At 44.7% G+C, this 26,817-nt stretch overlaps 1 protein-coding gene across 4 annotated transcripts in view; it reads right to left on the reverse strand.

The window, feature by feature from the left end:
• Positions 1–4,698: 4,698 nt before the first annotated feature.
• Positions 4,699–26,817, reverse strand: part of dnase2b (deoxyribonuclease II beta) — a 36,301-nt gene continuing 14,182 nt past the window's right edge. The window contains exons 3-6 of one of the 4 annotated variants that reach the window (XM_087990376.1): positions 21,995–22,103; positions 14,933–15,094; positions 6,274–6,471; positions 4,699–5,342 (exon numbers count right to left, since the gene is read on the reverse strand). In XM_087990376.1, coding sequence (XP_087846502.1) covers positions 4,996–5,342; positions 6,274–6,471; positions 14,933–15,094; positions 21,995–22,103 — 816 coding nt within the window. In that variant the 3' untranslated portion in view covers positions 4,699–4,995. The remainder of the gene's footprint in view (positions 5,343–6,273; positions 6,472–14,932; positions 15,095–21,994; positions 22,104–26,817) is intronic. The other 3 variants (XM_087990377.1, XM_087990378.1, XM_087990379.1) reach the window with 3 other exon arrangements.

Here is a 26,817-nt window from a genome sequence, read left to right on the forward strand (position 1 = left end):
CAAATAAAAGGACCAAGGAGTAGTCAGCGATGCAGGCCAGTAAAGGCAGCTAAACGTGAGGTGATGTGAGGCAGGGAGAGGTTACTGAACACAGCACGACTGAGGCCTGAAGTGCATCTGTTTTAATGTGAGGAGTATGGCAGGGTAAAACAGATGAACTTAGAGCTTGGATTAATACATACAACTATGATGTTATAGGTATTCCAGAGACTTAGTTGAGACAGGGGTGTAAAAAGAGGTGAGGGAGTTGCATTACTGATTAGGGAGAATATCCCAGGTGTACTGAGGGAGGACACCTCAGAGGGCTCATCACGTGAGGCCATGTGGGTAGAGCTCAGGAATATGAAGGGTGCTGTCACTTTGAGGGAATTGTACTACAAGTCTGCAAAGTTTACATTAGCAACGTTTAAGAGGCATCTTGACAGTTATATGAATAGACAGGGAATAGAGGATACGGACTGCTTAGAAGCAGAAGGTTTTTAGTTTAGAAAGGTGTCATGTGTCAGTGCAGGAGAAAGTGAGGACTGCAGATGCTGGAGATCAGAGCTGAAAATGTGTTGCTGGAACAGCGCAGCAGGTCAGGCAGCATCCAGGATCTGCCTGACCTGCTGCGCTGTTCCAGCAACACATTTTCAGCTCATGTGTCAGTGCAGACTTGGTGGGCCGAATGGCCTGTTCCTGTGCTGTACTGCTTTTTGTTATTTGAATGTCAGAGAAGGCTCGAAGGGCTGAATGGTCTACTCCTACCCTATTTTCCTGCTTCATTGTTTCTGACTCGGAATGAACAGTAAATGCTGGCTCAGTCAGTGACGCCCATATCCAGTAAAAGATTTTTTTAAAAATTACAGTGTAATATGTGTAAGTATGAGTTCTCCACTGCATTGGGAAGAACAGAAAGGCAGGGGACTATTTAAACGGTAATAGATTGGTAAATGTTGATGTACAAAAGGATCTGCGGCCATTGTACACCTGTCACTGAAAGCAAGCATGTAGGTCCACCAAGCTGTTCGCAAGACAGCTCTGAGGCAGGGTCACTGGATCCGAAATGTTAACTCTGATTTCACTTCACAGATACTGCCAGACCTGCTGAGCTTTTCCAGCAAATTCTGTTTTTGTTAGCAAGACAATTGGTTGGTCTTTATTGCAAAGGGGGTTTGAGTGTGGAATGGTGACTCAGTGGTTAGCACTGCTGCCTCACAGCACCAGGGACCCAGGTTTGATTCCAGCCTCGGGTGACTGTCTGTGTGGAGTTTGCACATTCTCCCCGTGTCTGTGTTGGTTTCCTCTGGGTGCTCCACTTTCCTTCCAAAGATGTGCAAGTTAGATGCATTGGCCATAGTAAATTGCCCATAAATTCCAGGGATGTGCAGGCTAGGTGGATTAGCCATTGGGAATGCAGGGTTGCAGGACGGGCTGGGATGCTGTTTGAAGGGCTGGTGTGGGCCTGATGGGCTGAATGGCCTGATACCACACTTTAGGGAGTCTTTGAGTGCAGGAGCAGGTAGCTGCAGTTGTAGCAGGTTTTTGGGAAGGTCTGCTTTGCTATTCAATGTGATCATGACTGATCTGACTTGGAGATGCCGGTGTTGGACTGGGGTGTACAAAGTTAAAAACCACACATCACCAGGCTATAGTCCAACAGGTTTAATTGGAAGCACACTAGCTTTCAGAGCGCCGCTCCTTCATCAGGTGACAAATGGAGTTCAATGCAGCTAAATGTGAGGTGATGCACTTTGGGAAGAATAACAGGAAGGCAGAGTACGGGGTCAATGGAAAGATTCGTGGCAGTGTGGATGTGCAGAGGGATTTTGGAGTCCATGTACATAGATCACTGAAAGCTGCCATCCAGGTGGATAGTGCTGTTAAGAAGGCATATGGTGTGTTAGGTTTCATTCATAGAGGGATTGAGTTCCGGAGGCACAATATCATGCTACAGTTATACAAAATGCTGGTGCTGCCACTCTTGGAATATTGTGTACAGTTCTGGTCACCATATTTCGGGAAGGATGTGGAAGCATTGGAAAAGGTGCAGAGGAGATTTATCAGGATGTTGCCTGGTCTGGAGGGAAGGTCTTATGAGGAAACGCTGAGAGACTTGAATCTGTTCTCATTGGAAAGAAGAAGGCTCAGAGGGGATTTGATGGAGACATACAAGATGATCAGAGGATTAGATAGGGTAGACAGTGAGAGTCTTTTTCTGAGGATGATGACGTCAACGTGTACGAGGGGGCATAACTACAAATTGAGGGGTGATAGATTTAAGACAGATGTCAGAGGCAGGTTCTTTACACAGAGAGTGGTAAAGGCGTGGAATGCCCTGCCTGCTAATGTAGTCGACTCAGCCACATTAGGGAGATTTAAACAATCCTTAGATAAGCACATGGATGATGATGGAATAGTGTAGGGGGATGAGTTGAGAGTAGTTCACAGGTCGGCACAACATTGAGGGCTGAAGGGCCTGTTCTACGCTGTATTGTTCTATGTTCTATGTTAATGACCTAGCCTCGACAGCACTCTGCGGTTAAGAATTCCACAGATTCACTCCCTTCAGAGAGCAGAAACCCCTCCTCATCTCCGTCTTAAAAGGATGATTCCTTACTCTGAGATAATGCCATCTGGTCCTAAGGTCTCCCACAAGGGGACATAACCTCTCAGTACACTCCCTCCAGGAATATTCTTTGTTTCAAAGCAAATGTGTCACATGAATCTCCAGTCATAATTATCAGCACAGAGTGGACAATTACAAAAGGTTAACTCCTGAACCTACAGTTAATCTTCTCTGCGTTTTCATGTAAACAGTTATATTCAAGAACATGAGTGCAGATCTCACCTTACCACACTCACAGGCCATTCGTGTATGGCTCTTGTAATATTCATGGCATTGCTGGACTCGCACAGCCTCAGAGTGACCCTTTAGAACCAGGATGAGGAGGAGGGCTGTGATTCTGTGGAGCTCATCGCTGCAAAGGGCTGTGGAGGTCAAGTCATGAATGTCTTTATGACAGAGATGGAGAAGTTCCTGATTAGTGTTGGGATCATGGGTTACAGGGAGATGGCAGGGGAATGGGATTGAGAAGCATTTCAGCTATGATTGGATAATGGAGCAGACCTGATGGGCTGAATGGTCTAATTCTGCTGCGGGAGCTTATGGCCTGACAGTCTAACACAAAACCTTCACATGTCTGCAGACGTATGTGAAACTAGAGGTTTATTGGAACATATCTTATTGTATCTTCCATGAGGTTCTGTAAGAGACCAAATCATGTGATTTGCATTATTTCTTCTCTACACAGTAAATGATTAGCATATTAAGTAATTAGAATTACCCAAGTAACAATCCAATATCCAAAATAGTACATTATACTTGACTTAATGGAGCTCTTGTGGTGCAGTGGTAGTGTCCCTACCTCTGAGTTAGGAGGCCAGGCTTCAGAAATGTGACACAGCAGGGTGATAAATAACTATCTGCACCACATCTTCTGCCTAAGATCAAAATAACTCCCATCTCAGGAGGGAAGGAGACCTTTGCATTTTCTCACAGAAAGTTAAAAGCATTGTGGATGTTTTGGAGGTTTTGTGTCTCGGATGGGCTGAAACAATGACTCAAATAAGATTTATGATGTTGGTATTGTTATAGAAAGAGTCAACAGGTAAACCCAGAAAACTCCAGTTCAGCTGGGGGAAGGAGGAATCTAAATTGTAGGTATTATTTCTTCATGGAAACAGGCTGCGTTTTGCAAATGGGTTTAGATCCCAACGAATGCAGTTGAGCAGGAGGTGTACTGACAATCTCTGTTGCTGCTTCATGTAATCTGCCAGACAGAGAGAAGAGCAGAAGCGAGGCATGTTGTCTAATGGCTGTGCTGGCCACAACAATGAATGAAAGGTTGGTGTCAGCACAAATCACTGCAGATGCTGGAAGCTGAACTGAAAAACAACAAATGCTGGAGATCACAGTGGATTAGGCAGCATCCATGGAGAGAGAACAAGCCAATGTTTCGAGTCTAGATGACTCTTCACCAGAGCTGATGTGAAGTGTGGAGGGGGGCAGCAGTTATACAATAACGGGTGGGGAGGTGAGGGGGGGTTGGAGTGCTGGGGGAGAAAGAATATTAATAAGCCGTATGAGGCTGAGAGGTGACCTGATCGAAGTTTATTATGAGCGGTGTAGATAGACTCGATGGTGGGTGTCTTCCCCTCAAGATGGGGAATTTCGAGACCAGGGGGCACATTTTTAGGGTAGGAGGAGAGAGATTTATAATAAACATAAGAGACAAATTTGTTACACAGAGGGTGGTTCGTGTGTGGTATCAACGTCCTGAGGAAGTGGTGGATGCGGGTATAGTTACAACATTTAAAAGACATTTGGGTGAATATGTGAATAGGAAAGGTTTGGAGGGATATGGGTCAGGAGCAGGCAGGTGGGACAAGTTTAGTTTTTCGATTACGGTTGCATGGACTAGTAGGACCGAAGGGTCTGTTTCCGTGTTATGTGCCTCTATGATTAAGTCATCGGAATGTGAGAATGGAGAAAGTGAGGACTGCAGATGGCTGGAGAGTCGGAGTCGAAGAGTGTGATGCTGGAAAAGCACAGCAGGTCAGGCAGCATCTGAGGAGCAGGAGAGTCGACATTTCGGGCATAAGCTCGATGTTTCGAGACCTGGGGAAGAGCTTATGTTTGAAACCTTGACTCTCCTGCTCCTCAGATGCTGCCTGACCGGCTGTGCTTTTCCAGCGTCACACTTTCTGACTCAGAATTTGCGATTGGCAGAATGGTGTGTCTAACTGTCAGACTGGAAAGAACAGACAGTCCCACAGGGGTGGGGGTGGGGAGAGAAGGTGACAGAGAACATAACAAGTAAAGCTGTAAGAAAAGGAAGGAACGGGTTCACAATTTGAATGTATTGAGTTCAGTATTGAGCCCAGAAGGTTGTAAACTGTTGATCCTCCAGTTTGCTCTGTGATTCACTTGGTGTCAGCTGTCCTCTCATTCCACTACTGAGAGATTGTGCAGTTAACGTACCAGGAGACCGACCTCCGCAGAGTTTGGTAAATATTCTGATGCTGTGTACAGAGAAGGCCCCCACTTCTCCACATTTGACCAACTGACCGATTGAGATCTCCGATACAAACCCACTGCTCATGGTAACGCAGTGACACACACCATTTGGAGTGGTCATCGTCCGAGTAAAAGCTGGCTGGCCCTGGCAATTTGACCCTGGCAACATTATAGACGTGTTTGGGGAGGGAGCAGTTCGAAGGGAGCTGGTACTTGGTGCCATTCCAAGTTTGTGCCAACAAATCCGTCTTCAGATCCTGAGCAACCCAGGCTGCGTAAATATCTGAAAAAGATTGACAACAGGCACTGATGGTGAAAGATACATCGAGAATATATTTGAACTCGCACATCTGCTGCTACTCCCTCACCGCAAAACACTTCCTGTTATCATATTTTAATCACGAGGTTTGAAGAAGATAGAAACTTAGCTCCAAACTTAGGTCTTTCAATTTGTTCAGTTTCGTATTAAATATCCTCATTTTCCTATTTACAACCTGTCGGGTTAACAACCCTCTGTAACAGAGGGTTAACAGACAGAGAAAGAGAGAGAGCGAGAGACTCTATAATAAAAGACGCTGACAGGATATTCTACAATATCCTGAATACAGAGAAAGAACAGAATTGAGTTGAGGTAATTAACTGTGGCAGGCAAACTCTGGGAGAAAAATCAGAGTATGATAGGAATAACAGTATTTGAGTAATCACTCCCAAAATTGCTCGGTAGCAGCAGAGTGTACCATCTATAAGATACACTGCAACAACTCATAGCGGCCTCCAGACCCACAACCCCTGCTTCCAGGAAGGACAAGGGTAGCTATCCCCTCCCAGCCACTCACCATCTGTTCCTTCACTGTCACTGGGTCAAAATCCTAGAATTCCCCTCCTAAGGGCATTGTGGGTCTACCTACAGCACATGGACTGCAGCGGTTCAAGAGGGCAGCTCACCCCAACTTCTCAAGGGGCAACTCAGGATAGGCAATAAATGCTGGGCCCAGGCAGCGACACCCACATCCCATGAATGAACAAAACAAACATCTAAAGCAAAATCATTTGAAGGTCTGGAGAGTGGGGGGCCTAACTGGATAGATCTTTCAAAATGCTAGCTTAGATATGATGGGCTAAATAGGATCCCACTACTCTGCATCCTTGTCTGATTGCACAGTCCAATTGGGAATGGGGACAGTTCCCTTCAAACAGGGGGTTTGGGCTCTTACCATCTCCAAAACGCTTGAATTTAGTGAAGCTGTGAAGCTGGAGTCCTGCCGAGGATGTCAGCACAGTGTGACGTATCCATGGAGACTTGGACACACTGCCCCCCTTTGCAGCGATTTGCAGGTCTGAAAGTTCAGGCAGGAAGGTGTCAGGGAGAGACCAGTTGTAGATGCGTGGGTTCAAGTATAAAAACTGCCTTCCTGCAAAGAAAGATCTTCCTGCTGTTAGTTTGTCAGCAATAGGTCTGTAAAGTTATAGCCTCAAAACCTAGAACAAGAAGACAAAATAAAATCCACAGTGGTCAAACTGCTCCCTTGTCTGTCAGCTCAAAGGGCAAACTACATCTTCCACTGGTTCAGAGCTGAAGATCATGCGCTACTACAAAAACAAGAATGTGCATTTCAATAGCACCTTTAACATCATCACAGTGGGACTTTGAAACAAAGTCACAGAGAGTGTTAGAGAAACCCAGCAAGTCCGGCCACATCTGCAAAGGGAGAAACAGAGTTAATGTTTTAGGTCCAGTGACCCTTCAGAAACTGAATTGTGTTACAGTCGGTTCTGCTATAATGTATGTTTCTTCAACGTGAATTGGCTATAATGTGATTGAAGAATTTATACGATTATTTGGAGTATGCGAAGTTTCCTTATCTGTATTAGCTATAACGTGATTCCGGCCCCATTAGTTTAAACAATGCGGCTATTGCACAATTTTCTTATAACATGAGATCGCACAAGAACAGAGCTATTGTGTTATATGAGAACCGACTGTCCTTGCTTCCAGTTTCAAATTGTGTTAAATGGCCTACTTATCACTGGGAATATTTTCACCGTTTGTTAAGGTCAATGTGATGGTTTTCCTGCCTTTTTCAACCAGGTTTTCATAGAACATAGAACAATACAGCGCAGAACAGGCCCTTCAGTCCTCGATGTTGCACCGACCCGTGAACTATTCTCAGCTCGTTTCCCTACACTATCCCAAAATCATCCATGTGCTTATCTAAGGATTGTTTAAATCTCCCTAATGTGGCTGAGTTAACTACATTAGCAGGCAGGGCATCCCATGCCCTTACCACTCTCTGCGTAAAGAACCTGCCTCTGACATCTGTCTTAAATCTATCACCCCTCAATTTGTAGTTATACCCCCTCATACAAGCCGACGTCATCATCCTAGGAAAAAGACTTTCACTGTCTACCCTATCTAATCCTCTAATCATCTTGTATGTCTCTATCAAATCCCCTCTTAGCCCTCTTCTTTCCAACGAGAACAGACCTAAGTCTCTCAGCCTTTCCTCATAAGACCTTCCCTCCAGACCAGGCAACATCTTGGTAAATCTCCTCTGCACCTTTTCCAATGCTTCAACATCCTTCCCAAAATATGGGGACCAGAACTGTACAAAATATTCCAAGTGTGGCCGCATCAGCGTTTTGTACAGTTGCAGCATGATATTGGGGCTCCGGAACTCAATCCCTCTACAAATGAAACCTAACACATCGTATGCCTTCTTAACAGCACTATTAACCTGGGTGGCAACTTTTAGGAATCTATGTACTCCAAGATCCCTCTGCACATCCACACTACCAAGAATCTTTCCATTGACCCAGTACTCTGCCTTCCTGTTATTCTTCCCAAAGTGCACCACCGCACATTTAGCTGCATTGAACTCCATTTGCCACTCTCAGCCCAATTCTGCAGTTTATCCAAGTCCCCCTGCAACCTGTAACATTCTTCCAAACTGTCCACTACTCCACCGACTTTAGTGTCATCTGCAAATTTACTAAACCTTCCACCTATGCCTGTGTCTAAGTCATTTATAAAAATGACAAACAGCAGTGATCCCAAAACAGATCCTTGTGGCACACCACTAGTAACCGGACTCCAGACTGAATATGTTCCATCAACCTCCACTCGCTGCCTTCTTTCAGAAAGCCAGTGTCTAATCCAAACTGCTAAATCACCCTCAATCCCATGCCTCTGCATTTTCTCCAACAGCCTACCATGTGGAGCCTTATCAAAGGCTTTACTGAAGTCCATGTTTACCACATCAACTGCCCTACCCTCATCTACATGCTTGGTCACCTTCTCAAAAAACTCAGTGAGGTTTGTGAGACATGACCTGCCCTTGATGAAACCATGTTGACTATCTGAAATCAAATTGTTGCTTGCTAGATTATTATAAATCATATCTCTTATAATCCTTTCCAAAACCTTTCCTACAACCTGGGTTACCTGCCCTGCCTTATTTCCTAAGTGTAGGTCAAGTTTTGCACCTTTTCTAGTAGGTACATCCACATATATTGAATCAGAAATGTTTCTTGTACATGCTTAACAACATGGTTGCTTTCCTGTCACAAGGCACATCCTTTTGCACATTTTATTAAAGAAGAGTCTTTGACTACAGCCTTAGTAAATCTACCCTCAGAAATTTGATTTAAACCCTGAGTATGTGGATGTTCCAAAAGCCTCAAAATTGTTTCAGAATTCTTCTTCTGTTTGACTTTTTCTTCAAGCTTTTGAACTTTTTTTTTGTGGTCTGAAATAAAGTCCTTGGCCTTTTTGTTTTTATTTTTGTGTGATGTTGCAAAATTCTCTTTTATTTTAATAGGTCACTACTACAACTGCATTCAATAGGTCAGCGGATATTTGCTCAAGATCCGGCATATAAACATGTCCAAGAGTTGACCCCAGAGCATTCAGGAAGCTCTCAACTTAGGAACCAGCATGTCTGCTTCTGTGTTATTGAGAAAGTAATGTGTCAATCTTTTCATTCTCAGTCCCTGAAGCAATAAGCACAGACACAGACTGCAACCAATGGCAAGAATTTCAGCTAAGGCAGAAATATATGAACAGTCCAATTATCATTGCACTCTGTGGTATCTGTAATGAATGTGCCAGTAAGACATTCCTCCAGGATCCATTTTTAGCATTTTTCTCAACTTGTTTTCAGTTGCCATGGTATTCGTTTAACACAGAGAGGAATTTCATGAAAACAAGTACATCCAGGGAAGTTATTTGGGTTGAACTGAGAAATAAGAAAAGGATGATCACCTTATTGGGATTGTATTATAGACCCCCTAATAGTCAGCGGGAAATTGAGAAACAAATTCGTAAGGAGATCTCAGTTATCTGTAAGAATAATAGGGTGGTTATGGTAGGGGATATTAACTTTCCAGACACAGACTGGGACTGCCACATTAAGGGTTTAGATGGAGAAGAATTTGTTAAGTGTGTACAAGAAAATTTTCTGATTCAATATATGCATGTACCGACTAGAGAAGGTGCAAAACTTGACCTACTCTTGGGAAATAAGGCAGGGCAGGTGACTGAGGTGTCAGTGGGGGAGCACTGTGGGGCCAGCAACTACAATTGTATTAGTTTTAAAATAGTGATGGAAAAGGATAGACCAGATCGAAAAGTTGAAGTTCTAAATTGGAGAAAGGCCAATTTTGACGGTATTACGCAAGAACTTTCAGAAGCAGATCATGGGCAGATGTTCGCAGGTAAAGGGACGGCTGGGAAATGGGAAGCCTTCAGAAATGAGATAACAAGAGTCCAGTCAAAGTATATTCCTGTCAGGGTGAAAGGGAAGGCTGGTACTATAGGGAATGCTGGATGACTAAAGAAATTGAGGGTTTGGTTAAGAAAAAGAAGGAAGCATATGTCAGGTACAGACAGGATAGATTAAGTGAATCCTTAGAAGAGTACAAAGGAAGTAGGAGTATACTTAAGAGGGAAATCAGGAAGGCAAAAAGCAGACATGAGATAGCTTTGGTAAATAGAGGAAAGGAGAAACCAAAGGGTTTTTACAAATACAATAAGGACAGAAGGGTAACTAGGGAGAGAACAGGGCCCCTCAAAGACTAGCAAGGTGGCCTTTGTGTGGAGCCGCAGGAGATGTGGGGGATACTAAACAATTTGTGTTTACTGTGGAAAAGGACATGGAAGAAATAGACTGTAGGGAAATAGGTGGTGACAAATTTAAAAATGTCCAGATTACAGAGGAGGAAGTACTGGATGTCTTGAAACGGGTAAAGGTGGATAAATCCCCAGGACCTGATCAGGTGTACCCTAGAACTCTGTGGAAAGCTAGAAAAATGATTGCTGGGCCTCTTGCTGAGATATTTGTATCATTGATAGTCACAGGTGAGGTGCCGGAAGACTGGAGGTTGGCTAACGTGATGCCACTATTTAGGAAATGTGGTAAGGACAAGCCAGGGAATATAGACCAGTGAGCCTGACGTCGGTGGTGGACAACTTGTTGGAGGGAATCCTGAGGGACAGGATGTACATTTATTTGGAAAGGCAAGGACTGATTAGGGATAGTCAACACGGCTTTGTCAAGGGCAGGTCATGTCTCACAAACTTGATTGAGCTTTTTGAAGAAGTAACAAAGAGGATTGATGAGGGCAGAGCGGTAGATGTGATCTATATGGACTTCAGTAAGGCATTCGACAAGGTTCCCCATGGGAGACTGGTTTGCAAGGTTAGATCTCACAGAATACAGGGAGAACTAGCCATTTGGATCCAGAACTGGCTCAAAGGTAGAAGACAGAGGGTGGTGGTGGAGGGTTGTTTTTCAGATTGGAGGCCTGTGAGCAGTGGAGTGCCATAAGGATCAGTGCTGGGTCCTTACTTTTCGTCATTTATATAAATGATTTGGATGTGAGCATAAGAGGTATATTTAGTAAGTTTGCAGATGACACCAAAATTGGAGGTGTAGTGGACAGCGAAGAGGGTTACCTCAGATTACAACAGGATCTTGACCAGATGGGCCAATGGGCTGAGAAATGGCAGATGGAGTTTAATTCAGATAAGACCATAAGACCATAAGACATAGGAGCTGAAGTAAGGCCCATTCGGCCCATCGAGTCCACTCTGCCATTCAGTCATGGCTGATGAGCATTTCAACTTCACTTACCCGCATTCTCCCCATTCTCCAAAATGCGAGGTGCTGCATTTTGGGAAAGCAATCCTTAGCAGGACTTATACACTTAATGGGAAGGTCCTAGGGAGTGCTGCAACTATACAAAACGCTGATGCGGCCACACTCGGAATATTGTGTACAGTTCTGGTCCCCATATTTCGGGAAGGATGTGGAAGCATTGGAAAAGGTGCAGAGGAGATTTATCAGAATTTTGCCTGGTCTGGAGGGAAGGTCTTATGAGGAAAGGCTGAGAGACTTGAACCTGTTCTCATTGGCAAGAAGAAGGCTAAGAGGGGATTTGATAGAGACATACAAGATGATCAGAGGATTAGATAGGGTAGACAATGGAAGTCTTTTTCCTAGGATGATGACGTCTACTTGGACGAGGGGGCATAACTACAAATTGAGGGGTGATAGATTTAAGACAGATGTCAGAGGCAGATTCTTTACGCAGAGAGTGGTAAGGGTGTGGAATGCCCTACCTGCCAATGTAATTAATTCAGCCACATTAGGGAGATTTAAGTAATCCTTGGATAAGCACATGGATGATGATGGGATAGTGTAGGGGGACAAGCGAGAATAGTTCACAGGTTGGCGCAACATCGAGGGCTAAAGGGCCTGTTTTGTGCTGTATTGTTCTATGTTCTATGTTGCTGAACAAAGAGAGCTTGGAGTGCAGGTTCATAGCTCCTTGAAAATGGAGTCGCAGGTAGGTAGGATAGTGAAGAAGGCGTTTGGTATGCTTTCCTTTATTGGTCAGAGTATTGAGTATGGGGGTTGGGAGGTCATCTTGCAGCTGTACAGGACATTGGTTAAGCCACTTTTGGAATATTGCGTGCAATTCTGGCTTCCTTCCTATCGGAAAGATGTTGTGAAACTTGAAAGGGTTCAGAAAAGATTTACAAGGATGTTGCCAGGGTTGGAGGATTTGAGCTATAGGGAGAGGCTGAACAGGCTGGGGCTGTTTTCCCTGGAGCATCGGAGGCTGAGGCGTGACCTTATAGAGGTTTATAAAATCATGAGGGGCATGGATAGGATGCATAGACAAAGTCTCTTCCCTGGGGTCGGGGAGTCCAGAACTAGAGGGCATAGGTTTAGGGTGAGAGGGGAAAGAGACATCAGGGGCAACTCTTTCACGCAGAGGGTGGTACATGTATGCAACATTTAAAAGGCATCTGGATGGGTATATGAATAGGAAGGGTGTGGGAGGATATGGGCCAGGTGCTGGCAGTTGGGACTAGGTTGGGTTGGTATATCTGGTCGGCATGGACGGGTTGGACCAAAGGGTCTGTTTCCGTGCTGTACATCACCATGACTCTGTAAGTTAGTAGGTTTGCTACTAATCTCAATTTAGAGAGTTAAAGCCACTCAGCACCAGAAGTTTCAGTAGGGGATTATTTTGGGAATAATGATCACAATTCCATAAGTTTTAGAATACTCATGGTCAAAGACGAGAGTGGTCCTAAAGGAAGAGTGCTAATTTGGAGGAAGGCCAACTATAGCAAAATTTGACAGGAGCTGGGGAATGTCAATTAGCAGTAGCTGTTTGAAGTGAAAACCACATTCAATTTGTGGGAGGCTTTTAAAGAGAGGTTGATGAGAGTTCAGGAGAGATGTGTTCCTGTGAAAATGAGGGTAGAAATGGCAAGATTAGGAAAACATTGATGACGGGTGAAATTGTAAGACAAGCTAAGAGGAAACAGGATGCATAAGGTCTAGGTGACTGAAGACAGATGAAGCTTTGGAAGAATATCAGGAATGTAGGACCAATCTGAAACAAGGAATGAAGAGGGCTAAAAGGGGTCATGAGACATCCGTAGTGAGCAGGGTTAAGGAAAACCCCAAAACCTTTTATTCATATATAAGGAGCAAGAGAGTAGCTAGGGAAAGGGTTGGCCCACTCAAGGACAAAGGAGGAAAGTTATGCATGGAGTCAGAGAAAATGGTGAGATTCTTAATGAGTACTTTGTATTGGTATTCACCGAGGAGAGGGACATGACGGATGTTGAGGTTAGGGATAGATCTTTGATTAGGCTAGGTCAAGTCGGCAAAAGGAGAGAGGAAGTGATGTGTATTCTAAAAGGCATTACGGTGGACAAGTCCCCACGTCTGGATGGGATCTATCCCCAGGTTACGGAGGGAAGTGAGAGAGGAAATAGCTGGGGCTTTAACAGATATCTTTGCAGCATTTTTAAACATGGGGGAGCTCCTCGAGAACTGGAGATTTGCTAACGTTGTCCCCTTGTTTAAGAAGGGTAGCTAGGATAATCCCAGGTAATTATAGTCCAGTGAGCCTGACGTTGATGGTAGGGAAGCTACTGGAGAAGATACTAAGGGATAGGATATATACCCATTTGGAAGAAAATGGGTTTATCAGTGATAGGCAGCATGGTTTTGTGCAGGGAAGGTCATGTCTTACAAACCTAATAGAATTCTTTGAAGAGGTGAGAAAATTGATGAGGGAAGGGAGATAGATATCATATACATGAACTTTAGTAAGGTGTTTGATAAGATTCTCCATGATAGATTGATGAAGAAGGTGAAGTCAGACAGGGTCCAGGGTGTTCTAGCTAGATGGATAGAGAACTGGCTGGACAACAGGAGACAGAGAGTAATAGTGGAAGGGAGTTTCTCAAAATGGAGACCTGTGACCAGTGGTGTCCCACAGGGATCTGTGCTGGGACCACTGTTGTTTGTGATATACGTAAATGATTTGGAGGAGGGTGTAGGTTGCCTCATTAACAAGTTTGCAGATGACACTAAGGTTGGTGGAGTAGCAGACTGTGAAGGGGACTATCAGAGAATAGAGTAAAATATAGATAGATTAGAGAGTTGGGCAGAGAAATGGCAGATGGAGTTCAATCTAGACAAATGCATGGTGATGCATTTTGGAAGATCCAATTCAAGAACAAACTATATGATAAATGGAAAAATCCAGGGTAATATTGATGTACAGAGAGATCTGGGTGTTCAGGTCCATTGTTCCCTGAAGGTGGCAATGCTGGTCAGTAGAGTGGTCAAGACGGCACAAAGCATGCTTTCCTTCATTGGATGGGGTATTGAGTACAAGAGTTGGCAGGTCATGTTACAGTTGTATAAGACTTTGGTTCAACCACATTTGGAATATTGTGTACAGTTCTGGTCTCCAGAGATGCGGATGGTTTGGAGAGGGTGCAGGGGAGGTTCACCAGGATGTTGCCTGGTATGGAGAGTGCTTGCTATGTGGAGAGGTTAAGTAGATTAGGATTATGTTCATTCGAAAGAAGGAGGTTATGGGGGGAACCTGATTGAGGCCTACAAAATCATGACAGGCATAGACAGGGCAGATAGCAAGAAGCTTTTTTCCAAAGTGAGGGACTCAATTACTAGGGGTCACGAGTTCAAAGTGAGAGGGGAAAGGTTTAGGGGAGATATATGTGGAAGTTCTTCACACAGTCAGTTGTCTGAGGCAAAGATTGAACTCAGGACCCTGGCGCTGTGCAGCAGCATTAACCACTGAGCCATCGTGAAATGCATGAAAAAGTTACCTCTTAGGTCCCTTTTAAATCTTTCTCCTCTACCCTAAACCTCTAGTTCTGAATTCCTCTACCCTGGGTAAAAGACTTTGTCTATTTACCCTATCCATGCCCCTCATGGTTTTATAAACCTGTATAAGGCCACCCCTCAGGCTCCAACACTCCAGGGAGAACTTGCCCAGCAGCATCTCACCAACCTCACCATAGAACAGACTCCTTACCAATTTCCATCACTTGTCTGTATTTGTAGGTGAAACAGAAAAGGATCTGTCCAAACATCTTCCCAGTCGAAGGCCAGGAATACCGCTTGTTGGCAAAGGGTGGGAAATGTGGAACACTGTGACTCAGCCAAAACCCCTGGGATTTGTCAAACAGCAGAACCCCTGAAATGAAATAAAAATGAGAAAGAAAGTAACAAACCCTATGACTATAAAGTGTCAAAAAGGCCACTACAGGTGGTTCTGATATAATGTGATATCCGTGCTCACGTGATCTCGTGTTATAAGAAAATCGCACAATAGTCACACCATTTAAACTAATGGGGCCGGAATCACATTCCAGCCAATACTGGTAAGGAAAGTTCGTGTTCTACAAATAATGGTCTAAACTCTTCAATGGTGCTGAAGAAACAGCATTACAGCAGAAACGACTCTATATTGTTCTGACAAGGAATCTCCGGACTCAAAACATTTAGTCTGCTTTCTCTCCACAGGTGCTGCCAGACCTGCTGAGTTTCTCCAGCAATTCCTTTACTTGTTTCAGATCTCCAGCACCTGCAGTTTTTTGTTTTCTTAGTGTAAGATATCTTTCACTATTTGTGTTACCCGGGATGATATTAATCAGCAATATTAAATAATGGGGATTCAGAGACGGAGGTTAGTGGGACCACAAGGAGGCAGAACCTTTGGCGAGTCCTGCTATACTCTGATCAGGAATATCGCCGGTTTGAGCTGCAAGCAGGTGAAACCAGCATCCTGGACTCCGGTTAAAGACATCAACCAGCAATGATGTTTCCTGCTGGTGCACTGCCTTCCCAAGCCGTTGGGATAGTAGAGGATCTCCTGGTTCCATACTGGACAATGTGTAACAATCAAACTTTTCTCCATTTCAAACCTTCTTATCAGCAATAAACTGATGAGCCAGGAAATCAAATCAAGACACACCTCAACTGCTTTCTGTGGCAGAGAATTCCACAGCTGGGTGAAGACATTTCTCCTCATCTCAGTCTGAAAGGGCTGACCCCGTATCCTTAGACTGTGACCCCCTGGTTGTGACCTCCCTTGACATTGGGAACATCCTTCCTGTGTTTACCCTGTCTAACCCCGTTAGAATTTTCTAAGTTTCTATGAGATCCTTCCCCATCCGCCCCCGCAGCGCCCCCCCCCCCCACCCCCGCATTCTTCTAAACTCCAGTGAATGTGGACCTAACCAAAAACAACATATGCTGGAGATCACAGTGGGACTGGCAGCATCCATAGAGAGAGAACGATCTACTGTTTCGAGTCTAGATGACTCTTCATCTCCGATCTAGACTCGAGATGTTAGCTTGATCTCTCTGCCTGGATGCTGCCTGACCCGCTGTGATCGCCAGCATTTGGTATTTTCAGTACAGATTCCAGCATCTGCAGTGATTTGGTCCTGTGTAGTCCTAACTGATCTGGTCTCCCTTCATGGAGAAAGTGAGGTCTGCAGATGCTGGAGATCAAAGTTGAAACTTTATTGCTGGAACAGCACAGCAGGTCAGGCAGCATCCAGGGAACAGGGGATTCGACGTTTCGGGCACAGGCCCTTCTTCTCCCTTCATACATCAGTCCCGGCATCCCGGCAAACCAAGGGTTGAGGGCCTGTGGTTCCAAGCCAGGGGCTAAACGTAGGCCCTCATTCTACCACAGGAGGAATGCAGCACTACCAGAGGTGCTGCCATTTCAAAGATGCATTAACCTGATCCCCTGCCTTTTCTCTCAGAGGAACATAGGAACATCGGAGGAGCAGGAGGAGACCATTCAGCCCCTCGAGCCTGCTCCACCATTCAATATGATCACAGCTAATCTCATCTCGGCCTCGACTCCACTTTCCTGTCCGCTCTCCATAACCCTCAACCCACTGCGAATTGAACCACTCCTCCTTCAATTAACTCAATGTCCCAGCACCTACCACATTCTGGGCGAGTGAATTCCACAGATTCATGAACCTTGGAGAGCAGTGATTTCTCCTCAACTCTGTTTAAATCTGCCACTCCTTATTGTACTGACCTCTCATTCTAGATTGTCCCACATGAGGAAACATCCTCTCTACAGCTGCTTTGTCAATTCCCTTTTGCATCTTGTACACCTCAAATAGATGTTCTCTCATTCTTCTAAACTCCACGGCAAGTATTGGCCTAATCTGCTCAATGTCTCTCCATGAGACAGACTCCTCATCCTTAGAATTAATCGAGTGACCCTCCCCTGGACTGCCTCCAATACAACTCCATCTCTCCTGAGGAACTTTAAATATTCATCAGCATTACTTTGAAGAGGAGTTACCCTTATAATCCTGGCCCTTCTGTGAATAAATGCTTAACTTGGATCATCCGCTCCTGGTCAGTTTACTGTGCACAAATTAGCTCTCACATTATCACATTGACTAAAGTTCAAAAAGCACCATTGATTGTAAATGGCATCAAACATCCTGTGAAAGGCACTATATAAATGAAACTCTTTCTTTTTCTCTTTCACTATCTCACTGGGTCATGGGGATAGCAGGAAGGCTGTGTCACAGGTAGACAGGGTGGTTAAGAAGGCATTTGGCATGCTTTCCTTCATTGCTCAGACCTCAGTATAGGAATTGGGACATCATGTTAAAGCTGTACAGGAAGTTGGTGAGACCTCTTCTGGAATACTGTCTCCAGTTCTTGATGCTTTGTAAGATTAGATTAGATTCCCTACAGTGTAGGGACAGGCCCTTCGGCCCAACAAGTCCACACCGACCCTCCAAAGAGTTACCCACCCGGACCCATTTCCCTCTGACCAATGTACCTAACATTACGGGCAATTTAGTATGGCAATTCGTCTGACCTGCACATCTTTGGACTGTGGGAGGAAACCAGAGCACCCAGAGGAAACCAATGCAGACACAGGGACCATTCCACCCTGGTATAGAAAAAAAATTATTAAACTGGAGAGGGTCTAGAGAGATTTACCAGGAAGTTTCCTGGTATGGAAGGTTTGAGTTATAAAGAAAGGCTGGATAGGCTGGGTCTTGTTTCACTGGAGCATAGGAGGTTGAGAGGTGATCTAATAAAGAGGTATAGAAAGGGTTAATGGTAGTTGTCTTTTCCCTAGGATGGGGAATCTCTGGACTAGGGGGCATGTTTTTAAGGTGAGAGGAGAGAGATATAAAAAAGACAGGTGGGACATTGGCAGCACAGTGGCTCAGTGATTAGCACCACTGCCTCACAACGCCAGGGACCTACTATCTGTGCGGAGTTTGCACATTCTCCCTGTGTCTATGTGGGTTTCCTCCGGGTGCTCCAGTTTCCTCCCACAGTCCAAAGATGTGCTGGTCAGGTGAATTGGCCATGCTGAATTGCCCGTAGTGTTCGGTGCATTAGTCAGGCTTAAATATAGGGAACGGGTCTGGATGAGTTACTCTTCAGAAAGTCAGTGTGGACTTGTTGGGCCGAAGGGCCTGTTTCCACACTGTAGGGAATCTAATCTGGCAACTTTTTTACACAGATGATGGTTCGCATGTGGAATCAACTTCCTGAGGAAGGGAGCGATGCAGGTTCAGTTACAACATTTAAAAGACAATCTGGATGGTTACACAAACAGGAAAGGTTTGAAGGGATATGGCCCAGGAGCAGGCAGGTGGGAACAGTTTAGTTTGGGATTATGGTCGCCATGAAAGGGTTAGATTGAAGAGGTGTTTCTGTGCTGTATGACTATGCCTCTAATGAGACAGTTCTGCCCAGTTGGAAAAGTTGATGTTGGGGAAAAGGGGCAATCAAATTTGGTTCACTGTCCATCTGGTAGAAAATCTCACCAACGCTTACAGACTGAGTTCATACAAGTGAAGATGACCATGAACATAGAGCTTGTGAAGACTCGAAAGTGAAGACCTTCAGGAAAGGAGGCGAGAAAATTAGGTAAAAATTGGCCTGAAAGTATCTATCTCCCATTATTGAAGGGAAATAAATAATATTGGGTTAGTAACCAGATCTGAGATGTAAGCTCATAGTTAGCCTACACCAAGGTCATTATCCATCACCTCCCAAAAGACTCCACCAATGTTGAAGCCCTTTTGTAAGTCGGTTATTATATTAACCAGTGGTAAACCACAATCAGCTATCAGTGTTTATGTGATGCCTTTTCAATATTGACAAGACCCTGAGGTTATTTAATCATTACTCTGAAAATTGATAACCCCTTCACTTTTCCCTGGAATCAGTTAACATTGTCAGTGGGATAGAGAGACTCAAAACATCCCACAATGGTTGGGGGTGGGGGGAGGTGGAGTTTAAAATTACAGTGCAGCAGACATTATGAAAGATCTTGCTCTCCTGAATAGATCAGATAGTTCTCAATTCACAAGTGACAAATATAAATGGACCAAATACATTGGGATGGACACACTTCCATTCAAATTTAATCTGGAAAGTTTGCAGAAAACACTAAACTTAGAAGAATTATAAATAGTGAAGAGGACAATGAGGAAAAGATTTACAAGGATGTTGCCAGGATCAGAGGGTTTAAGTTACAGGGAGAGGCTGAATAAACTGGATCTAATTTTCCTGGAGCATCAGAAGCTGAGGGGTGACCTTATAGAAGTTTATAAAATCATGAGGGGCATGGATAGGGTGAATAGCCAAGGTCTTTTCCCCAGGGTAAAGGAGTCCAGAATTAGAGGGCATAGGTTTAGGGTGAGAGGGAAAAGATTTAAAAGGGACCTGAGGGGCAACTTTTTCACGCAGAGGGTGGTACGTGTATGGAATGAGCTGCCAGAGGAAGTGGTGGAGGCTGGTACAATTACAACATTTAAGAGGCATTTGGATGGGTATATGAATAGGAAGGGTTTGGAGAGAGTCGAGAGTGTGGTGCTGGAAAAGCACAGCAGCTCAGGCACTTGGTGAGCAGCAGGAAAATCAACGTTTCGGACAAAAGCCCTTCATCAGGAATGGGCTTTCGCTCGAAATGTCAACTCTCCTGCTCCTCAGTGCTGCCTGACCTGCTGTGCTTTTCCAGCACCACACTCTCGACTCTAATCTCCAACATCTGCAGTCCTCACTTTCATCAGTGTTTAGAGGGATATCGGCCAAATGCTGGCAAATGGGATTAGATTAAGTTAGAATATCTGGTTGGTATGGACGAGTTGGACCAAAGGGCTGGTTTCTGCGCTGTACATCTCTATGTCTCTATATTAGTTTGGTACTCGAAAAGGACATTGATAAGTTGGTGGAGTGGGTGGATAGATGGCAGACAAGACTCAATGCAGAGTGTGAGGTGCTGCACTTTGCTCAGGAGAACATTGAGAGACAATATAAAATAGGGGGTACAATTCTAAAGGGGTGCAGGAACAGAGGCAGCCAGAGGTGTATGTGCACAGATTACTGAAGGTGGCTGGACAGCTGGAGAGAACAGTTAATAAAGCGCACAGTGTCTTTGGCTTTATCAATGGGGGCAGAGAGTACAAAGGCAAGGAGGTGATATTGGAATGAAGAACCGTGGATTCTGGAGATCTGAAACAAAACCAGAAATTGCTGCAGGAACGTGGCAGATCTTGCATGATCTGTGGAGAAAAAGCAGAATTAACATTAAGAGTTAGTAGTGAGCCTTCTTCAGGTATTGAACTTGTACAGACACTGATTGGACCTCAGCATAGGAAAGATGTGCCACATCATAGGAAAGATGTGAATATATTGGAGAGAGTGCAGAAGCTATTTACAAGAAGGGGAACTGGAATTTGATATTTCAGCTTTGAAGATAGATTGAAGAAGTTGGGACTGTTCTCCTTGGAGAGAGGGAGGAGATCTTCTGGAGCGTTTTAAAATCCTGAAGGGGCTGGATACAGTAGACAGAGAGAAGGTGATCCCACTCTAAATGATAAAAGAATGAGAGTGTATACATTTAAAGTGATGTGTAAACAAAGCAAGGGTGATATGAGAAATAAATTTTTTCACCAAATGAGTGGTTAGGGTGCAGAATGCACTGCCTGCAAATGTGGTGGAGGCACTTGTGGCAGTTAAGAGGGGTATTGGACGATTATTTGGATAGAGGTATACAGGGATATGGAGAAAAGGCAGGGGATTGGAACATAGGAACACGGGTAGACCTTTCAGCCCCTTGAGCCTGTTCCAGCATTCAACGAGGTCATGGTTGATCTATTTGTATGCCTTTGGCCCAGACCCCTTAACAAATGTTTATTTATCTCAGATTTAAAATTAACAACAGATTCAGCATCCGCTGCCATTTGTGGAAGAGAGTTCCAAATCTTTCCCACCCTTTGTATGTCAAAGAATCTGTAGAATCCATCTACCAGGCCCACTGTCAAGGAAAGGCCGCCAGCATTCTCAAAGATCCATCCCAGCCTGGCAATGTTTTTCTACAACCTCTACCATCAGGAAGAAGGTACAGAAGCCAGAACACACGCACCAGCCAGTTTTGAAACAGTTTATATCCTACTGTTGTTAGAATACTGAATGGACTCACAAACTCATAACATTCACCTGTACTTGTGTTTTTGTTTTTGCCGCTGTTTACCTATTATTTACTATCTATGCTACTTAACTCTGTGATCTGTCTGTATTGCTCGCAAGACAAAGCTTTTCATTGTGCCACGGTACATGTGACAATAAATTCAATTCAATTCAATTCACGAGCTTCCTAACATCTCTCCCAAAATGGCTGGCCCTCATTCTCAGGCAATGTCCCCTAGTTCTAGAATCCCCAGCAGTGCATTGTTGTAAGGAATAGAACCATGATAAGTGGCTGAATAGCCCCCTTCTGTGCCAGAACAAATCTGTGATTCTCGAACTGACACCGAATGTGAACAAGATTCTGGTTTAACCCTACTGCGAATCCTCTTGCAAGGATGCCTGCCTTGAAGAAGTTTTCCTCCTCTCTCTACAAGAATCTCAGGGAATCCCTCTCCCACTGCAACTCCCAGGTCATTTCCTCTGCCCTGAAGATCTTCAACTATGTCCTGAAACAAACTCATTACCACAGCCACATTTGCTTCCTCAGTGCCTGCCTCCGTAACCACCACATTTGCTTCCTCTGTGCCAGGACTGTATAAGATTTGCTCACCTTTTGTGTGTCCGTGCTGCATGTCATAAGGCATGAATGGGGCGGCATCATTGTAGATAAAATATGCTCTGCCATTGACCTGTTGGCAAAGGGAAAATAACAACCAAACCTGTACAGAACATAACGTCAGGCATGGTAAAACAAACATGTAGAGAATAGGTGAGAAAGTGACAAGTGAATCTGAATAAAGCTGTGAGAGGTGGTATGTTCTTTGTTGGTTGTATAATGTGATAGAATAAGGGGATTCCCACTTAAGACTGAAGTGAAGACGAATTTTTGGAATTTCCTCTTAATCTTTGGAATTAGCCATCCCAGGAGACACTGGAGACTGCTTCACTCATTATGCTGAAGGCTGAGTTAAACAGAGCTTTGACCGACAAGCGAGTCTTAGAGTTTGAAGTGGGGGTAGAATGTGGGGTGAGGGTGTCTGAGTACATAACATCGAAGAGCAGGAGTAAGCTATTCAGCCTCTCAAACCTACCCCACCAATTGATATAATCAAGGCTCATCTCATCTCGGCTTAAACTCCACTTTCCTGCTCATTTTCCATAACACTTTAACCCTTTACTAAGTAAATCTGACAATCTCCTCCTTAAATGTACTCAATGTCCTAACATCCACCGCTCTCTGGGGTGGTGAATTCTACGGCTTCATGACCCTTTGCGAGAAATAATTTCTCTCTATCTCCCTTTTAAATCTGCCATGCCTTGTCTCAAAACTGACCTCTCAGTAAGGTGAAGTTAAGGCCAAAACCAAAACAGCCATGGGTTTTAAATCCATTCACAGGCCATGGATGTCATTGGCTAGGCCAACATTCATTGCCCATTACTCTTTGCCTGGGAGGGGTGGTGATGTTGGTCATGTTGGGGAGGAGTGCCAGGACTTTGGCATTGAGGGAACAGTGATACAAGTGGAATGAAGGTACAATACTATGTTAGGATTGGATTTGTCTTGCAGGGGCAATGATAGTGTTGTCATGTATTTCCTGCCGTTGTTCTTCTAGATGGTAAAGATTGTGGGTTTGGAAGGTGCTGTCCAAGAAACCTTGGTGAGTTGTTGAGCAAGGCTGAAAATGTGCTGCTGGAAAAGCGCAGCAGGTCAGGCAGCATCCAGGGAACAGGATGTTTCGGGCATAAGCCCTTCTTCAGGAATGAGGAAAGTGTGTCCAGCAGGCTAAGATAAAAGGTAGGGAGGAGGAACTTGGGGGAGGGGCGTTGGAAATGCGATAGGTGGAAAGAGGTCAAGGTGAGGGTGATAGGTCAGATTGGGGTGGGGGCGGAGAGGTCAGGAAGAAGATTGCAGGTTAGGAAGGCGGTGCTGAGTTCGATGGATTTGACTGAGACAAGGTGGGGGGAGGGGAAATGAGGAAACTGGTGAAATCCGAGTTCATCCCTTGTGGTTGGAGGGTTCCTAGGCGGAAGATGAGGCGCTCTTCCTCCAACCGTCGTGTTGTTGTGGTCTGGCAATGGAGGAGTCCAAAGACCTGCATATCCTTGGTGGAGTGGGAGGGGGAGTTGAAGTGTTGAGCCACAGGGTGGTTGGGTTGGTTGGTCCGGGTGTCCCAGAGGTGTTCTCCGAAACGCTCCGCAAGTAGGCGGCCTGTCTCCCCAATATCGAGGAGGCCACATCGGGTGCAGAGGATGCAATAGATGATGTGTGTGGAGGTGCAGGTGAATCTGTGGCGGATATGGAAGTTTCCTTTGGGGCCTTGGAGGGAGGTGAGGGGGGAGGTGTGGACGCAAGTCTTGCACCTCCTGCGGTTGCAGGGGAAGTGCCGGGAGTGGAGGTTGGGTTGGTGGGGGGTGTGGATCTGACGAGGGAGTCACGGAGGGAGTGGTCTTTACGGAATGCTGAAAGGGGAGGGGAGGGAAATATATCCTTGGTGGTGGGGTCCGTTTGGAGGTGGCGGAAATGATGGTGGATGATACGCTGTACATGGAGATTGGTGGGGTGGTAGGTGAGGACCAGTGGGGTTCTGTCCTGGTGGCGGTTGGAGGAGCGGGGCTCAAGGGCGGAGGAGCGGGAAGTGGAAGAGATGCGGTGGAGGGCATCGTCGACCACGTCGGGGGGGAAATTGCGGTCCTTGAAAAAGGAGGCCATCTGGGTTGTGCGTTTTTGGAACTGGTCCTCCTGGGAGCAGATGCGGCGGAGACGAAGGAATTGGGAGAATGGGATGGCTTTTTTACAGGGGGCAGGATGGGAGGAGGTGTAGTCCAGGTAGCTGTGGGAGTCGGTTGGTTTGTAGTGGATGTTGTTGAGCAAGCCACTCAGTTGTATCTGACTATGAAAAGGTCTGATCTTATTGATTGGCAGAGCAAGCTTGATGGGCTGAATGGCCTTCTGCTCTTATTTCTTCTTATGCCTCACTAGCCTTGAGAAGTGAGTATCTAGAGTCACAGAATTGTAGAGATACACAGCAGGGAAACAGACCCATCAGTCCCACTTGTCCATGATGACCAGATATCCTAAATTAATCTCGTCCTATTTGCCAGCATTTGGTCCATATCCCTCGAAACCTTTCCTGTTCATATACCCATCCAGATGCCTTTTAATTGTTGTAATTGTACCAGCCTCCACCACTTCCTCTGGTAGCTCATTCTATACACACACTACCCTCTGTGTGAAAAAGTTGCCCCTCAGGTCCCTTTTAAATCTTTCCACTCTCACCTTAAATATATGGTCTCTCATTTTGGATCCCCCCCACTCTGGGGGAAAGACCTTGTCTATTTATCCTATCCATGCCCCTCTGATTTTGTAAACCTCTATAACATCACCCCTCAGCCTCCGATGCTCCTGGTAAAACAGTCCCATTCTATTCAGCTTCTCCCTGTAGCTTAAACCCTCCAATCCTGGCAACATCTTTGTAAATTTTTCCTGAACCCTTTCAAGTTTCACAACATTTTCCTACGGCAGAGAGATCAGAATTACACACAATATTCAAAAAGTGGTCTAACCAATGTCCTGTACAGCCACAATATGACCTCCCAACTTCTGTACTCAATGCACTGATCAATAAAGGCATGCATAACAAACATCTAAATGAAGAAAAGGTACCAAGTTATCTTGGGATAAATTATTAAAAGACTGAAATGGCTTATTTTGTTGTATATTTTTATCTGACACTTGTCAGAACAATTTGTAAGAAATGTGGGTTCAAGGAGAAAGCTAACATTTATATTGCCTGGGAAGAGCAAGCGGATTGTTTTGGCGGATTTTGATTGGTGGAGGCACTGATGTGGAGAATGCATAACTGCAGTTAACTATCAATCATCATTAACTGGTGCATTCTCTATGACAATACCTCTACCAATGAGAGTCCACCTGCAAACAAAGTAGCTTTCTTTTACTGTGTAATTGTGGTTTCCTCTTGAATTGGTATTCTTGCGAATAGTCCTGATGCTTGCAAGATGGAAAGCCTCTACAAAACATATCTCTTTTCAGAAATGCACAAGTTCTCTCCCATTCAATGGCTATTTATTGAAAGTAGCAACAAAGCTTTGCAAAGACATAAGAAAGATAGCAATCATTTCTAGGGTAGAATTGAAAACAGATGCACTATGTTAAACACAAAAGTCCTTTGGTCAGACCACTTTTAGAATCTTTCTCAGCATTTAGGCCTCCACGTTACAAAAAAATACTTTAAAATCACCGGAGATTAACAAGGAAGCTCCCAGAACTATGAGGTTACCAGGAAAGATTGAATATGCCAAGGCTCCTTTTCCCATAAAAGAGAAGACTGAGGTACAAAGAAGCCGGATAAGCTGGGCATCGAAAAGATATTCCCACCTGCTGCAGAGTCCACAATGGAAGGTTTAAGGTAGATCCAATCAGGAATTCAAGAGAATCTTTCTTACCCAGAGAGGGGTAAAAATGTGGGCCTCACAATGACAGAGAATGGTTGAGGTGAACAGAGATATATTGATAAAGAAGATAGATGTTGCATTACGGTGAGCACAGACATGGTGGGCTGAAGGGCCTGTTCTTGTGCTACACTGTTCTACATTCGATGGTTTGAAGGAAAAGGAGGGCCACTGACAGGATGAGATGAAGTGGATGAGACAGGGATGTGAGGAACCTAGATACCCAATGAAGACCATTTACTTCAAAGGACTGACTGATGTGCTTTGGTTTTGATGTAATTCAATCAGAGGTGACATAAACTCAATGAGATAGGCCTTCCTTTGGTCACTGACTCCCTAGCGCTCTCATCCTGAATTCCTCCTTTGGCATTCTGCCATTAGAAACAGCATCTGGGTGTCTTTGGGTTAGCATGGATAAGATGGGCTGAATGGCCCCCTTTTGTGTTGTATCATTTCTGCGGTTCCATGTGTGTGTATATGTGTATACATCTGTGTGTGTGCGTGTGCGTATGTGTGTGTATAGGTGCTGTGTATGTGTGTGCACGTGTGTGTATATGTGCTGTGTGTATATGTGTATATGTGTATGTATGCGTGTGTGTGTATGTGCTGTGTGTGTATGTGCTGTGTGTGTATGCGTGTGTGTATATGTGTATATGTGTGTGTGTGTATATGTGCTGTGTATGTGTGTGCACATGTGTGTATATGTGCTGTGTGTATATGTGTATGTATGCGTGTGTGTGTATGTGCTGTGTGTGTATGTGCTGTGTGTGTATGCGTGTGTGTATATGTGTATATTTGCTGTGTGTATATGTGTATATGTGTGTGTATATGTGTGTGTGTATATGTGTGTGTGCGTTTGTGTGTATATGTGCTGTGCGTGTGTGCGCGTGTGTGTATATGTGCGTGTGTGTATACGTGCTGTGTGTTTCCACGTGTGTGTATATGTGTGTGTGTATGTGTGCT

This window comes from Chiloscyllium plagiosum, unplaced genomic scaffold (assembly GCF_037043375.1).
Source record: "Chiloscyllium plagiosum isolate Xiang-an unplaced genomic scaffold, Cpla_swu_hap1 HiC_scaffold_9, whole genome shotgun sequence".
NCBI lineage: Eukaryota > Metazoa > Chordata > Chondrichthyes > Orectolobiformes > Hemiscylliidae > Chiloscyllium > Chiloscyllium plagiosum.